Source organism: Psammomys obesus, unplaced genomic scaffold, assembly GCF_907164565.1.
Source record: "Psammomys obesus unplaced genomic scaffold, mPsaObe1.curated_primary_1811, whole genome shotgun sequence".
Classification (NCBI taxonomy): Eukaryota; Metazoa; Chordata; class Mammalia; order Rodentia; family Muridae; genus Psammomys; species Psammomys obesus.
In genome coordinates, this window is record NW_026596095.1 from 18,013,589 (window position 1) to 18,025,710 (window position 12,122).

At 40.5% G+C, this 12,122-nt stretch overlaps 1 protein-coding gene across 1 annotated transcript in view; it reads left to right on the top strand.

Annotated features, from left to right (window-relative positions):
• Positions 1–12,122, top strand: part of Col25a1 (collagen type XXV alpha 1 chain) — a 410,134-nt gene that overhangs the window by 313,961 nt on the left and 84,051 nt on the right. Inside the window, exon 12 of the mRNA XM_055628339.1 lies at positions 1,518–1,562. Within this exon, the coding sequence (XP_055484314.1) occupies positions 1,518–1,562 (45 nt within the window). The remainder of the gene's footprint in view (positions 1–1,517; positions 1,563–12,122) is intronic.

Consider the following 12,122-nt stretch of genomic DNA (forward strand, 5'->3'; position numbering starts at 1 on the left):
TAAAGGGGAGGGTCTAGCACTCTGAGCTCACACCAGTGGACTGCAGTAAAGACAGTAAGACCAGATAAGTGGTGGCCCTTTGCCGATGAACACCAGTAAATGTCACCACCAACCTCCTACCCTGACTGGGGAGGGAGAGGGTTTTCAACGTACAGAAAACTCAAGAAAACACCAGTGCTGTAACAGGTGGGAAAGTGATTGCTCTTTATCTTGGGGCTCCATCAAAGATAGAGACTTTTATCCCCCAAGTGCCAGGCATGTGGCATCTGTTGAAACACAATCCTTCAAATCATGTCAGAGTCCCTGCACTGGGAGGCATCTTGCGTGTCGGAACAGTTTGTCCCCACCAATAATGTCTCTATTAAGCTCAGTGTGAAATTGTAAAGCTAGTCTGATCCACGTACAACCAGGATAAAATGCCGGCTCCAGGCTTCAAGACCTCCTTTAATTCTCAACTCATAGCATCACGGGCTGCATTAAGAAACCTGCCAGCTCAATTTGCTTGGCATATACTTTTTTCTCCGGTGGGCTATTCTTAGAGCAGTTTCATGATTATCATGACTATTTAATAAAATCCTTCTCCTGCTATTATTAAAAAAAAAAAGTAATATGCAACTAAGGGGAAAAACTGTTTTCTTGTTCTACATTAAGAATAAGCAAAAAAGAAAAGAAATAAAAGCATAAAACACCTCCTCCAGAGCCTACAAAGAAGAGGGGCAAGGAGGAGATCAATGCATTTATTAATGTTCCCTGTGTTCATTTAAATGCCATGGATTGTCTCAGGTTGTGGCTAGCTCTCCTGCCCTCAGTTTAGCCATCTGTATCAAGCTCTTCATTCATAGCCAGTGGTTTTATATGCCCATATGTACATGTTCAGGGACCTCCAAGTTCAACATACAGAAGTTGTGTTGTTCTGGATCGGGGCACAGCAGCTGTGGTGCTGTCTTCAGTTCCTGTTAGAAGCTGTAGTAATGCTTAGGTGACTTAAGCATGCTTCCTGAATGTCCAGAGGGAGCATGGTCCAAATATAACAAGACTGTGTCTCCAGCGGAGGGACCCAATAGAGAGGAATAAGCAGTTGCTTTTTTTAATTACCTTCTGTTCTGTGTTCTATAAACTTGGCAAGTTCAAGAGTCACTGCTACTGCTCGGCTCTCTCCAGGTAGAACTAAATTATCTTTAAAACAAAATTTAGAGCCATGTGACTGCCTGAAAGTAAAGGCTTTCAGTTCATATGAAATTGCTTTAAATCGTGTTAGTGTTAAGTGACTATTTGGGAAGAATATTAAAGTTTATCTCTACTTTCTGGAAAAGTAGCAAGATCTGCCTAGATGACTAAGTACTAGAACACAGTGAATAAAATCTAGAAAATACCATAGTAAAAGCTTCTATATGGGAGCAATGATATGTTTTAGCCATGTAAAACTATGGCTGACATAACAGATGCCACACAGATTTAGAACTGAAACATTGCATAATCATGATAGCAACTTAATTTCATCTAATGTGCTTCCTTAGGGTTCTATTGGAGCACCTGGGACCCCAGGCGTGAATGGCCAAAAGGTAAGTTTTGCTGACTGTAACATTTATTATATAACTATTCGAGCCACAGAATCAGTCTAGGGAGTGATGTTATCAATACACTTATGTGCTTACAAATACAAGAAAGCTGTGGAGTGAATGTCCAAATGAGTTGACTTGAAAGAAGCCGGGATCCAAGACTAAACCTTTCCCATTATAAGAGTTTTGGATGTGTTCCGTTTTGTTAAGTTATTGTAGATGATATAAGGTAGATGCTGCATTTAACGCAAGACACACTAGTTCATCCTCATCGGTGAATTGCTATGTGCTATTTCTTTGATTAACAAAAAGTTATTTATATGAAGATAACCTATTAAAACTTTCTCAACCAGAGACACACACACACCCCTCTGCATCCACACATCTCTTTGTGTGTGTTTTTGTTACCGTAACATATTTATCATTTGCGGAAATCATCTATGATTATCCCACAGGTAAGCCACCTGTTGTCTGTGCACTTAACATGCCTACCAACCAGCTCTCCAGTCTGGAACCTCTACAGAGATGAACAAAGCCACTGTGAGAGCTAGCAAAACCCAGAGTTGGCCCAGTCCTCCATGGGACTGGAAGCTGAGCTTGGGACTTTCCTGTCTCCCTCTGAAATCTAGATCTAGCCCTGAGAAATCCCATGACTCATGCACTCATCTTCCAGAATATTTTAAAGCCTCTTCTCCTGGACCAAGTTCTGAAATCACACCAGGATCTTAGCTCTCACCAAGAGAACAGACTTACGCACAGCCCTTCATATTGTCCATCTTCCTATCTCCCTTAGGACCTCTTAGACCTACAAAGTAGATAAGAATATGAGCCTGCCACCTGCATGCTGTGTAGATTCTGCCAAAGTGTTTGAATTCTCTGACCTCCTTTTCTGCCTCTGTATGAGAGAGACAATCACAATTCCTGCCTCAAAGGTCCATGTAGGAATTAAATGTATTAATAAGCCCTTAGACTTGTGTCTACTATTGTACTATTAAACTTTTCCTATATTTCATTTTAGTGAAATGCTAAAAGTTTAAATGATCAGTATTTCAAAGAGGCAATTCAAAATTACTCAAATTCTAAGGAAAATTAACATTCCCAATCAAGGTTCATAGCACCCTTATTACATAAGCCAGACACTGAGAACTCCCCCACAGCCATGCCAAGGCCCCATTTATGCTTCGGTAAAATGCACAATTCCCTTGCCCACCCCCATCCTGGTAAAGCCAGAAACGAACTTTCTTTTTAAAACACTGCAGATTGTGATCATGAAGGGGAAACATGATCAGAAACTTGAAATTTTCTGGTTATAAGGGAGATTTGAAGACCGCAGAACTTAGAATGTTTTAGATGTTGGTGAAGACCACGCTTGCACGCACACTTAATGATTTGCTTTCTCTTTTGTTGTCGTTGATACATCTTTCGTTCAACTTTGAGAACCGTCATAAAAATGTATAGAAAAACTGAGAGAAAGCAACTGGAAAACTACCTTTTGAAAACTTCATATACTTCTATTTTTACAAGGAAATACGCAATTTCCTCAGAAAGAGAAAGGACTATGACAGTTTCTTGTCCTAGTCACCAAATTTAAATTACGTACCAAGGAAACAGCCGTGAGTAGTCACAGCTTTATGTGCTGCAGTATATCTTTGGAGCATCCCACTTTAAAAAAGGGATGACCACAGACATTGAGAGTTCATTTTTCCTGCCTCATAGATCTGGAATGAAAACGCTGTGGGTAGAACATCCCTTAATCCTCACTACCACTTAAGACTGTCATGGCAGCTAGATCACCTTTAGGAAGATCAGTACAGGAGTCTGCTTTACCGAGACAACCAATCTTTTAGTGGCAGTAAAAATGAAGTTGGCAATAGGGCAATAATTCTACAGTTGCAGTGTCTGAGACGTGTCTTAAACTTCTAGAACATCTTTTTCTAGGAAGAAAGTTTACAATGACATAATTTTTGAAAAAACTTCAGTGTCATAACTATCTTCAGAAAATGCTTTTTTCCAGTGTTACAATTTCACGTTTCCCGAAGTAGCATTTTGATGCCTAGAAAGTCATTTTCTGACTACAGTTGGGGTAAGGTGGGGGGCCTCTAAGCCATTGGAAATTTGGAAAAAAAATAACAACTACACAGAAAAAAAATACTTTCTATTGTATTAGATAGAAGAAAGCATTTTTAAGAAAGCATTTCATTTCCCACCACAACATTTTCAAGCCATTTCGGTTGACAAAACTGGTGATTGGTTTTAGACAGTAAACTTAATGATGACTTAGTTTTTATATTTATTGTATTTTATTTAAGTATTGGCCACCTTAGTTAGCAGCCTGAATGTTTACTTCCTTAGTCTGACCTGTCTCTGTTAGTTTCGATAATGCCGATGATAATCTCAGTGTATTCGCGTGGACACAGGTCACTGCCCGCTGAAGGCTGCAACAGGGCATGGAAAGAACCAGGCACTCGGTGCCTAGCAGGCGTCTCCTCAACCCCAGATTTACTCTCTGCAAGTGGTGTGGCCCATAAAACAAGATTGGTAACGCCCACCCGTGCGGAGTATGTAACTGATGAGGACTAAGCAACATGCGTTTAGGTCATTGTCTTCCGGTTCTTTTTACTGTACTGAGTCAAAATGCTTACATAGCAGTGACACAGTGGTAAAGTCTGATCTAGCTCCTTCTGGCCTCAGCCTATAGAGGAACACTAAGTGACCGTCAATGAAAGGGGGCGGGGCAGTGTACTGCAGTGAGAACAGGACCTCCTAGCCTGAGGGAGAATGTTCCGTGTCTTTGTCTGGACACACTAGGCAGCCTTGTTATGGCTCTAGTATAAAAGGCTAGAGGCCTTGTAGTGCTAACTGGTCAAGGTAACTAAAAATCAATGTTATTAATAGATGCTCAATATCTATAGTTATACTGACATGTTTTAGGAGTCTTGGCACTTTAACTCAAGCAGAAAGAAGAACCCCTTGAAGTCAACATAGGATGAAAATAAATACACAGAGTTATAAAAGAAGCTAGAATCCCCCTCTGCCATGGCCTTTCCAGCCCATCTTTCACCCAGTATAGTGTGCGTAGTCAGAATGTTTCCTGTGTGTACAGAGAAAAGGACACATCACAGTTACCACTGGAGGTGTATCTGTGTTCTTTGAAGAGTCCTTTCCTCTCTGGGCATAAGGTGTAGCTCCATCTCTAAAAACCAAAGAAAAGACTTTCCCCTAAAGACACGGGTCCCAAAACACTATCTGTGTCACATTGCCTATTCAAGAAGCTTCTAGCATCTTTTGTGCCTAAGTGTGAAAGCTGGATTTCCATCATTTGTGCTGATTTCTAGGAGCCAAAACAGGGCAGGTGTCAAGCAAAACTTTACCTAAGCTGTGAAAGGTTGCTACTGGTTGTGTTGAACACAAAAACAAGCTTTTTAATTCTCATGTGTAGGTTCTTCTTGATTAAAACTATAAAGGACACTTTACTCGTGTGCTGTGATGGTCCTGCACACAGGCAGGTGGCCTCAGTTAAACCCTGCTCCTGAAGAAGTGCTCTCTGGAGAAGCGTAGGCTAAAGTATCATTATTAAACTGAAAAATCATTTGGCAGGATTCATGGGATTTTTTACAGTTTTGTTAGACTGTTTGGACATCAACTCTTTCAAAATTTACACTCACGATAGGTGTTATTTTAAATCCCTTATTTTTCTTTTTGCTTTATATATTTACCTTACTTGGCTCAAGCACAGTAAGCCATAACCAAAATGATTTATTTGAGTAGCAATTAGTACAAATGCCATGGAAAAAGAGCTGGTAACAGCTAAGCAATAAATAAAAGGCCCAGCATATGTATTTACTTATATCCTTATCTATTTATCACTAAAAAAGAATGTCAACTGTTTTGTTTTTTATAATTAAAAGCAAATAATGTTTGCTATGAATGCTAGAACTTGTTAGAGTCCTGGGTCATAAGGATTCTTGCCAAATCAAGAAGCGTATCAGGTGATCTTGGCTGCTATATTTTTCAAAAGCTTTTCTAGGACATATTTTTAAAGTTTAAAACATAATGTAAAAAAACTGAGACTAATGTGTCATCTATGAATCTACCCCAGATATCTGTGTGGTTTTTAAATAACATTAAATTTTCATTAGCTTGTAGCCATGGTATTTGGAATGCTGTTTCATCTTTTACCCAAGAGCCTCATAGTTCTTAGCTGACATTCGTCTTCACAGAATACTTCTAATGGCATTTTTTATTGTAAGTATATTTAGAGTGCTGATAAATTGAAGCTTCCAGACTTGCAAAGGTCAAATCATGGACTCACGTCTACACAATTAAACCACACAGTGAACCCAATATTTTGTGCTCGATTCAGTCAGTGTAACCATTAAACATACCTGTCTTGTTTAAATCTTTTTTTTAAAGTCTGAATTATGACCTGGAGATGTAGTCCAGAAATAAGTGCGTACTTGGTGTTTCTAAAGCTAAGGTTCTGTCTCCAGCACACTCCCTAACTCTGAATTAAATTCTTAAAGGATTTCGATATGTTTAGATGTGTTTTCTGTAGCCTAAAAGTTTTCTGTAGCAGAACTTGCCAGTGAGTTATTTCGTTTTGACTTTCTATTGCTGCCTACTAAGTAACAATAGCGAGGAAAAGAAATGGTTGATTTCTGATTCCAGATTAGTTAATGGTTCAGGGAATTATCTTACAATAATTTACTTCTTGCATTCAATAATTTATTCTTGTAAATTGAATTCTATTCATTATATTTTCTGTCTCCTTAAATTAGAGATTATGTAAATTAGAGCTCTGAGAACCTAAGACCACTGTTCCTATGGTAACCGTGATGCCACTCCTCCGTTCTTCTGAGCATTTTCATTTTCCCATTACTCATCCTTCACCCTTTAGAATGCTTGAAACAGTCTCAAACGCTCCACACACCACTCTCTACTTCGGAATTCACTTCTCACTCAGTTCAACTTGCTAAATGAAACTGAAGATGCTCCCGTCTTTTATGTAATTGATTTTAAATCCCTTTGGAGGAAACTATGACGCTCCCTGAAAGGAGTCTACTTCTTTGCTGTGGAACGACAGTTTCTTCCAAACCTCCGTTCCTCCTGGACTTCATATAAGCACATGACTTCAAAATTGAATGCTAGATGTCAGTCTCATGGATGAAAACATGGAATGGTGGAGAGTGAGCAGTTAAGGGGTTGGTTTGCAGAAGAGAAGGGAAGGCCCTCACTGGGTGTTTTGCAAAACAGAATAACCAGGCTGATGTACCTGAATGAACTATGTTATCATGAGGCCTACTTATCTGATAATTCCATTTAGAATGTTTTATAGAAGGGAACACAGAAGCACTAACTCACTAGAGCTGATTAAATTCCACTTATAATTTGGAAAAGCCTCCTTTCAAAACTTCCCTTTAAAAATGTGTCTATTGATTCACTTACTGGTTTCCCCAATCTTCCAGTTCCTTGGAACTTACAAGGGCCAGGTGCCACTTGAGCTCCACAATTAAAGCTGTGTCTGCCGTGAGGGAGCTCCCAGGATGATGGAACATGGAGACGTATAGAAACAAAATCTAAAAGTCTGTTCAGTTGCTATGGTGTTAAGTGCTATGGCATAGAAACACAGGGTAGCCCAGCCTGGTGGGGAGGACTACCCTGAACTGGTAGCTTTAGGAGATAATTAATGTCCCACAGGAAGTGACAAGGGAAAAGGAACTTTTTAGTGTATTGCAGTATGGGCAGGGTAAATTATGGACAAACTTGGCCTTAGAATTCTGCATCTAAAAACAGTAATATTTAGCCACTGTGGGTTTCTTGTTTATCATAGACATTTTTTCTCCAGAGTCTTTACCAAAAAAGTCAGAGAATTTATTCTTGTATTATTAGCTCTAATCTCTGAATGATACAATTTCTTTTGAAGTTTGTATTTAAAAATGAAGCTGTTGTGAAATTACTTATTGTGAAAATCCTAGCAGGTTAGCATCCCATCCAGCTTCTTTTATTTTACAACAGGCCAGTTGCCAAGGGACTGGTAACCATCATCCAGATGTGAAACAGCATTGCTGCTGTTAATTTATAAGAAACTTCACTTCTTTCAGCACTTTCTTCTCTGGTCAGTAGAGAGAACAGAAACTGTATAATTACGAAAATCATTCATCACCTATTAACTTCCAGATATGGTTTTAAGTGTTATATGCATATCAGAGTCCTCAAAGTCTTCACAGTGATTCTGTAAAGGAGGTACTGAGATTAGTTCAGTTATAAATGAGGACACTGAGGGTGAGAAAGGGTAAAGATTCTTTCCAGTGTCACACAGGTGTTATTAGCAGAACATAGCTTCAAAACCAGGTGGCCTCTGCCTACCACATAATAGAGGCTAAGAGTATGGACAATAAGTTGACAGAAACCATATACTCAGTATTTGCATGACTGTGGACTTTGACTTTCCAAAAACTTCAGAAGTATTTCTCATTCTTCCCTTCTTCAATGACCTTTAGGGTTTTTTTTTTCAGTTGAACATACTATTTCAGTTTTCTATTGATAATTAAATACAGTCTCTTTCAAAAAGGAAATATACACCTTTAAAATTATATACAGATAAATATTAAAACTACACTTTAAGAATGAACTTAGCTGGATGTTTTAAGAAGAAAAAGCTTTTCAAGAGCGTATTCTGTTGCGAGGTCTTAGGCAGTGGTTCTCAAGCTTCCTAATGCTGCGACCCTTTAATGTAGTTCCTCATGTTGTGGTGACCCCAAACATAAAATTACTTCATTGTTACTTCATAACTGCAATTTTTGCTACTGTTATGAATCATGATGTAAATATGTGATATGCAGGAAATCTGATATGCAACCTGCACCGGGATCATGACCCACAGGTTAAGAACTACTTGTCTAAAAGTTAGGAGAACTCATTATAAAAGTTCCGGCATTTGTTTAAATCATATAAACTTGAAAGCCCAGCACAGGGCAGGCCTTGGCTCTGCCTACTTTGGCATCTGGATCTTTTTGCTGATATCCACTTGCTCTCATCCCTCATCCTTCTCTCTTGCTGCTGCTTTGCTCTCAAAATTGCACTGGGGTAGAAGGAGCCTGGGCTTCGTTCTTCACTTTGTCATCTGCATCTGTGAAGTAAAAGTGTCATTTCCCCCAAACATGCAGCAATAAACAGAGCTCCTGGGTAGGTCAAGGTCTCTGTCTCATCCAGTCACATGATGGATGCTGATTGCTGCAACTTCTCCTCTGATGGTGTCAGTCCAGTCAAAAGTTTCCAGGAATGCAAATGGTCTAATTTAGAGAGGACATATGTAACACGGAGAAGCTGAAAAACTGTGTTTTAGCTGGCTTCTCCCAGTTCTAAGAAACTCTTCTACTCCATACAGCCCGTTTAACCGTTTAACCGTCTTCCCGAGTCAGCTTCTATACAAGCATGTGCAGAAGACAACTTTTCACATACAGAGAGAAAGCCCTCTACAGCAGTGTGCTCTCTGGGTGGCTTTGGCCCACATTTGCACCTTTTCACATTGTTTTGAAAAGGAAATTCTGGGTGGTGCTCCTATTAGCTACAGGTGGACAATACCCTTCTTCTAAGCCTCCCCTCTCCATCTAGTGATGGACAACCCATAGAGCCAAGGGGACCCTCCTACTCAGAATCCACTCTCTCCACTGCAAGTTACCAGGTATTTCTGCCTCATATGTCCTCAGTCCATTTACAGCTTCTGTACTGGTCACTTAGCTAGCCCACACTCCCAAGTGTGACTACTCAAGAATGAGGAAAATAATGGAATACTTCCTAGGGAACACCAGTGAGCAAAGCCTGTGGGCTGAGTATTGGTATGTGTCATAGTTATGGTTTTCTTACTGCTGTGAAGAGACATCATGACCATGATAACTCTTACAAAGAAACACATTTAATGAGGGCTGGCCATATAGTTCATCCATTATCATCGTGGCAGGAAGCATGGTGGTATGGAGGCAGAGATAGCAGAGAGTTCCACATCTAGATCCTAGACAGCAAGAAGAGACAGTGAGCCACTAGTCCTGGCCTGAGCTTCTGAAATCTCAAAGCTCACCTTCAGTGACACACTTCCTTCAACAAGACTGTTCCTACTCCAACAAAGCCACACCTCCAGTGATGCCATTCCCTATGAATCTATGGCAACCACAGTATGCAACCACCAAGGCTCTTTCATGTGACAGCCAAGGCTGAGGAGAGAAAGAGAGGATAAGAAGGAAGAAGAGAGAGCTATCATGCAGGGCAGTAAATAGGGGATGTAATTCCAGCTAAATCTTCATATTGCATTACTATGCTCAAGTCAAACAGTACCTCTCTTGTGTGTAAATTATGCCCAGATAAACTTAATCCAGCTGTTTTTGATGATATAAATACTCACCTCTTTGGTTTCTAGTACTGTTGTACAAATGGTTTGGGGTACATGTCTCTCTGAATTAGCAGCATAGGAACCTAAGCTATTGATGAGCAGAGTTTTTTCAAAACCAGCTGATGCAGAGATTTATTAATTTGTTGTGACTTATTACATATATTTTTAGATATATGTGACTTTGAGACATTTTTCTTTAAGCTTGCTAGGTTTGCTTTAGTTATTATTTCAATTAGCTTAAAGGCCATGTCAACAAATGCTCTGAAGCAGCATATTTCTATTAAAGTCCTGGCTGGCATACCTGTCTGCTTTTCTACTAATTAATATCATATTGCCAAAGAGGACAGAGATTGTAATTTGATGGAAGAAGTGTACTGATGGAATAAACAAGACAAAACTCCCCTAGAGGGATGCCCAGTCCTCTCATGCATAACCAAATCTAATTGTCCAGGATGAGGTTTCTGGTTTTCCTTTCATCATGTTCTCTAAAGCCTTCTCTGCCTCCAGAAAAGGAGAATGAAAAGAACAGGTGTTGGGTGTTGAGTAGAAGCAAAATAAGTTATGAACTGATCCACACTGAACCTGAATTCCCAGGATGGTCTGGGAGAGAGGAGGAGGGAGCGATGGAAGAGGGAGAAGTGAGAAGCCAGTAAGACAGAGAAAGGCTGTGCCTGCGACGAAGCCCCTCCCCCCCCAGGTGCCCCAGTTGTCAGTTTAGACCTCACCAGTTCCTGAAAGCGGTGACTGGTGGAAACCAAGGAACTAGCATAGCATCTGAATTTAGGGAAACAGAAGAAAATATGTGCAAAGAACTCAAAGACCCAGGCTTGGACTCCAAAGCCTGGTATGTTGTGTCCAAAAGCAAAGGTCAGTACAATCTCTAAATGATTGACATCTAGAATGATTGACGTCTGATAACAAATGGTGATAATACTATTAAATCTTTTTTTTTTAATTTTTTTTCACAATTTTTTCATTATGTATCCAGATTGAAGCCCCTCCCTCAACTCTCCTCAGTCCCACCCTCCCTCTGCCTTCCCCCCATCCTCTTCCCTAGTCCCCTGAAAGGGGGAGTTCTCTACCATTGTTGTCTGCCCATAGCTTATTAAGGCTCCTCAGGACTGCCTGGATCTTCCTCTTCCGTGGCCTGCCAAGGCTGCATCACCAGGGGCGAACGATCAAAGAGCAGTCAGCTGAGTTCATGACAGAGGCAGCCCCTGCTCCCCTCACCCAGAGATCCATATGGAGACTGAGCTGCCAATTGGCCACATCTGAGCAGGGGGTCTAGGTCCTCTCCATGCATGGTCTTCAGTTGGTGCATCAGTCTCTCCATGACCCCCCAGTCTCATATCATTTAGCTTTGTTGGTATCCTTGTGGTGCTCCTGTCCCCTCCATGCTCCTCTATCCCCACTCCTCTCTTCTTCCATAAGACTCCCAAAGTTTGGCTGTGAGTCTCAGCATCTGCTTTGATCCCCTGTCGGTGGAGCCTTTCAGAGGACCCACCCTGTTTCCTCTCTTCCACCACTTCTGGTGTCCATCCTGTTCGCCATTCTGACTCTTATAAGGAATGACAAAGCAATGATTCTAGCTTCACACTTCATAGAAGACATATTGAGCTCTGTGGAAGTATAGGAGATTTGCCCTGTATCTTAGACCTAAAGTAGAAATATTGGGAGCCAACTGGATATTTCCCTAAGCCAGTTCAATGTTTAATGCTGAAAAGAAACATGACAAATTGAGTATGGTTTTAGATATAAGCTGCTCAACTACAAGAAAAGCAAGATTGAGAATGAGGTGATTTGGATTCTAACCTCATATTTACCTCTTTGTTGCTCTTTGTCTCTGACTCTTCCCACTCTGAGTTTGTTTGGTTTTAGCGTTACCCAAACCCAACTACCACCTGCAGTTCCAGAGGCCAAGGTCACATTGGACCCATTACCCTTTCCATCCTTATTCCTTAAAGTTATTTTCCTCTCCTATTTGGATGAAAACAGCACAGTTCTGGAAAGAAACAACTCTGTTACAACACAATGAAAGCAAAGTTGTGTTACACTGAAAATTTAAGTCTAAGACTCACTTTTCAGGTCTCACTGATAGAAATGGAAAAGTACTGTGACTTAAGTAGCACTGAGCACTATTCCAGCTAAATGACCTCCATGCTGTCGGCACTCATCTC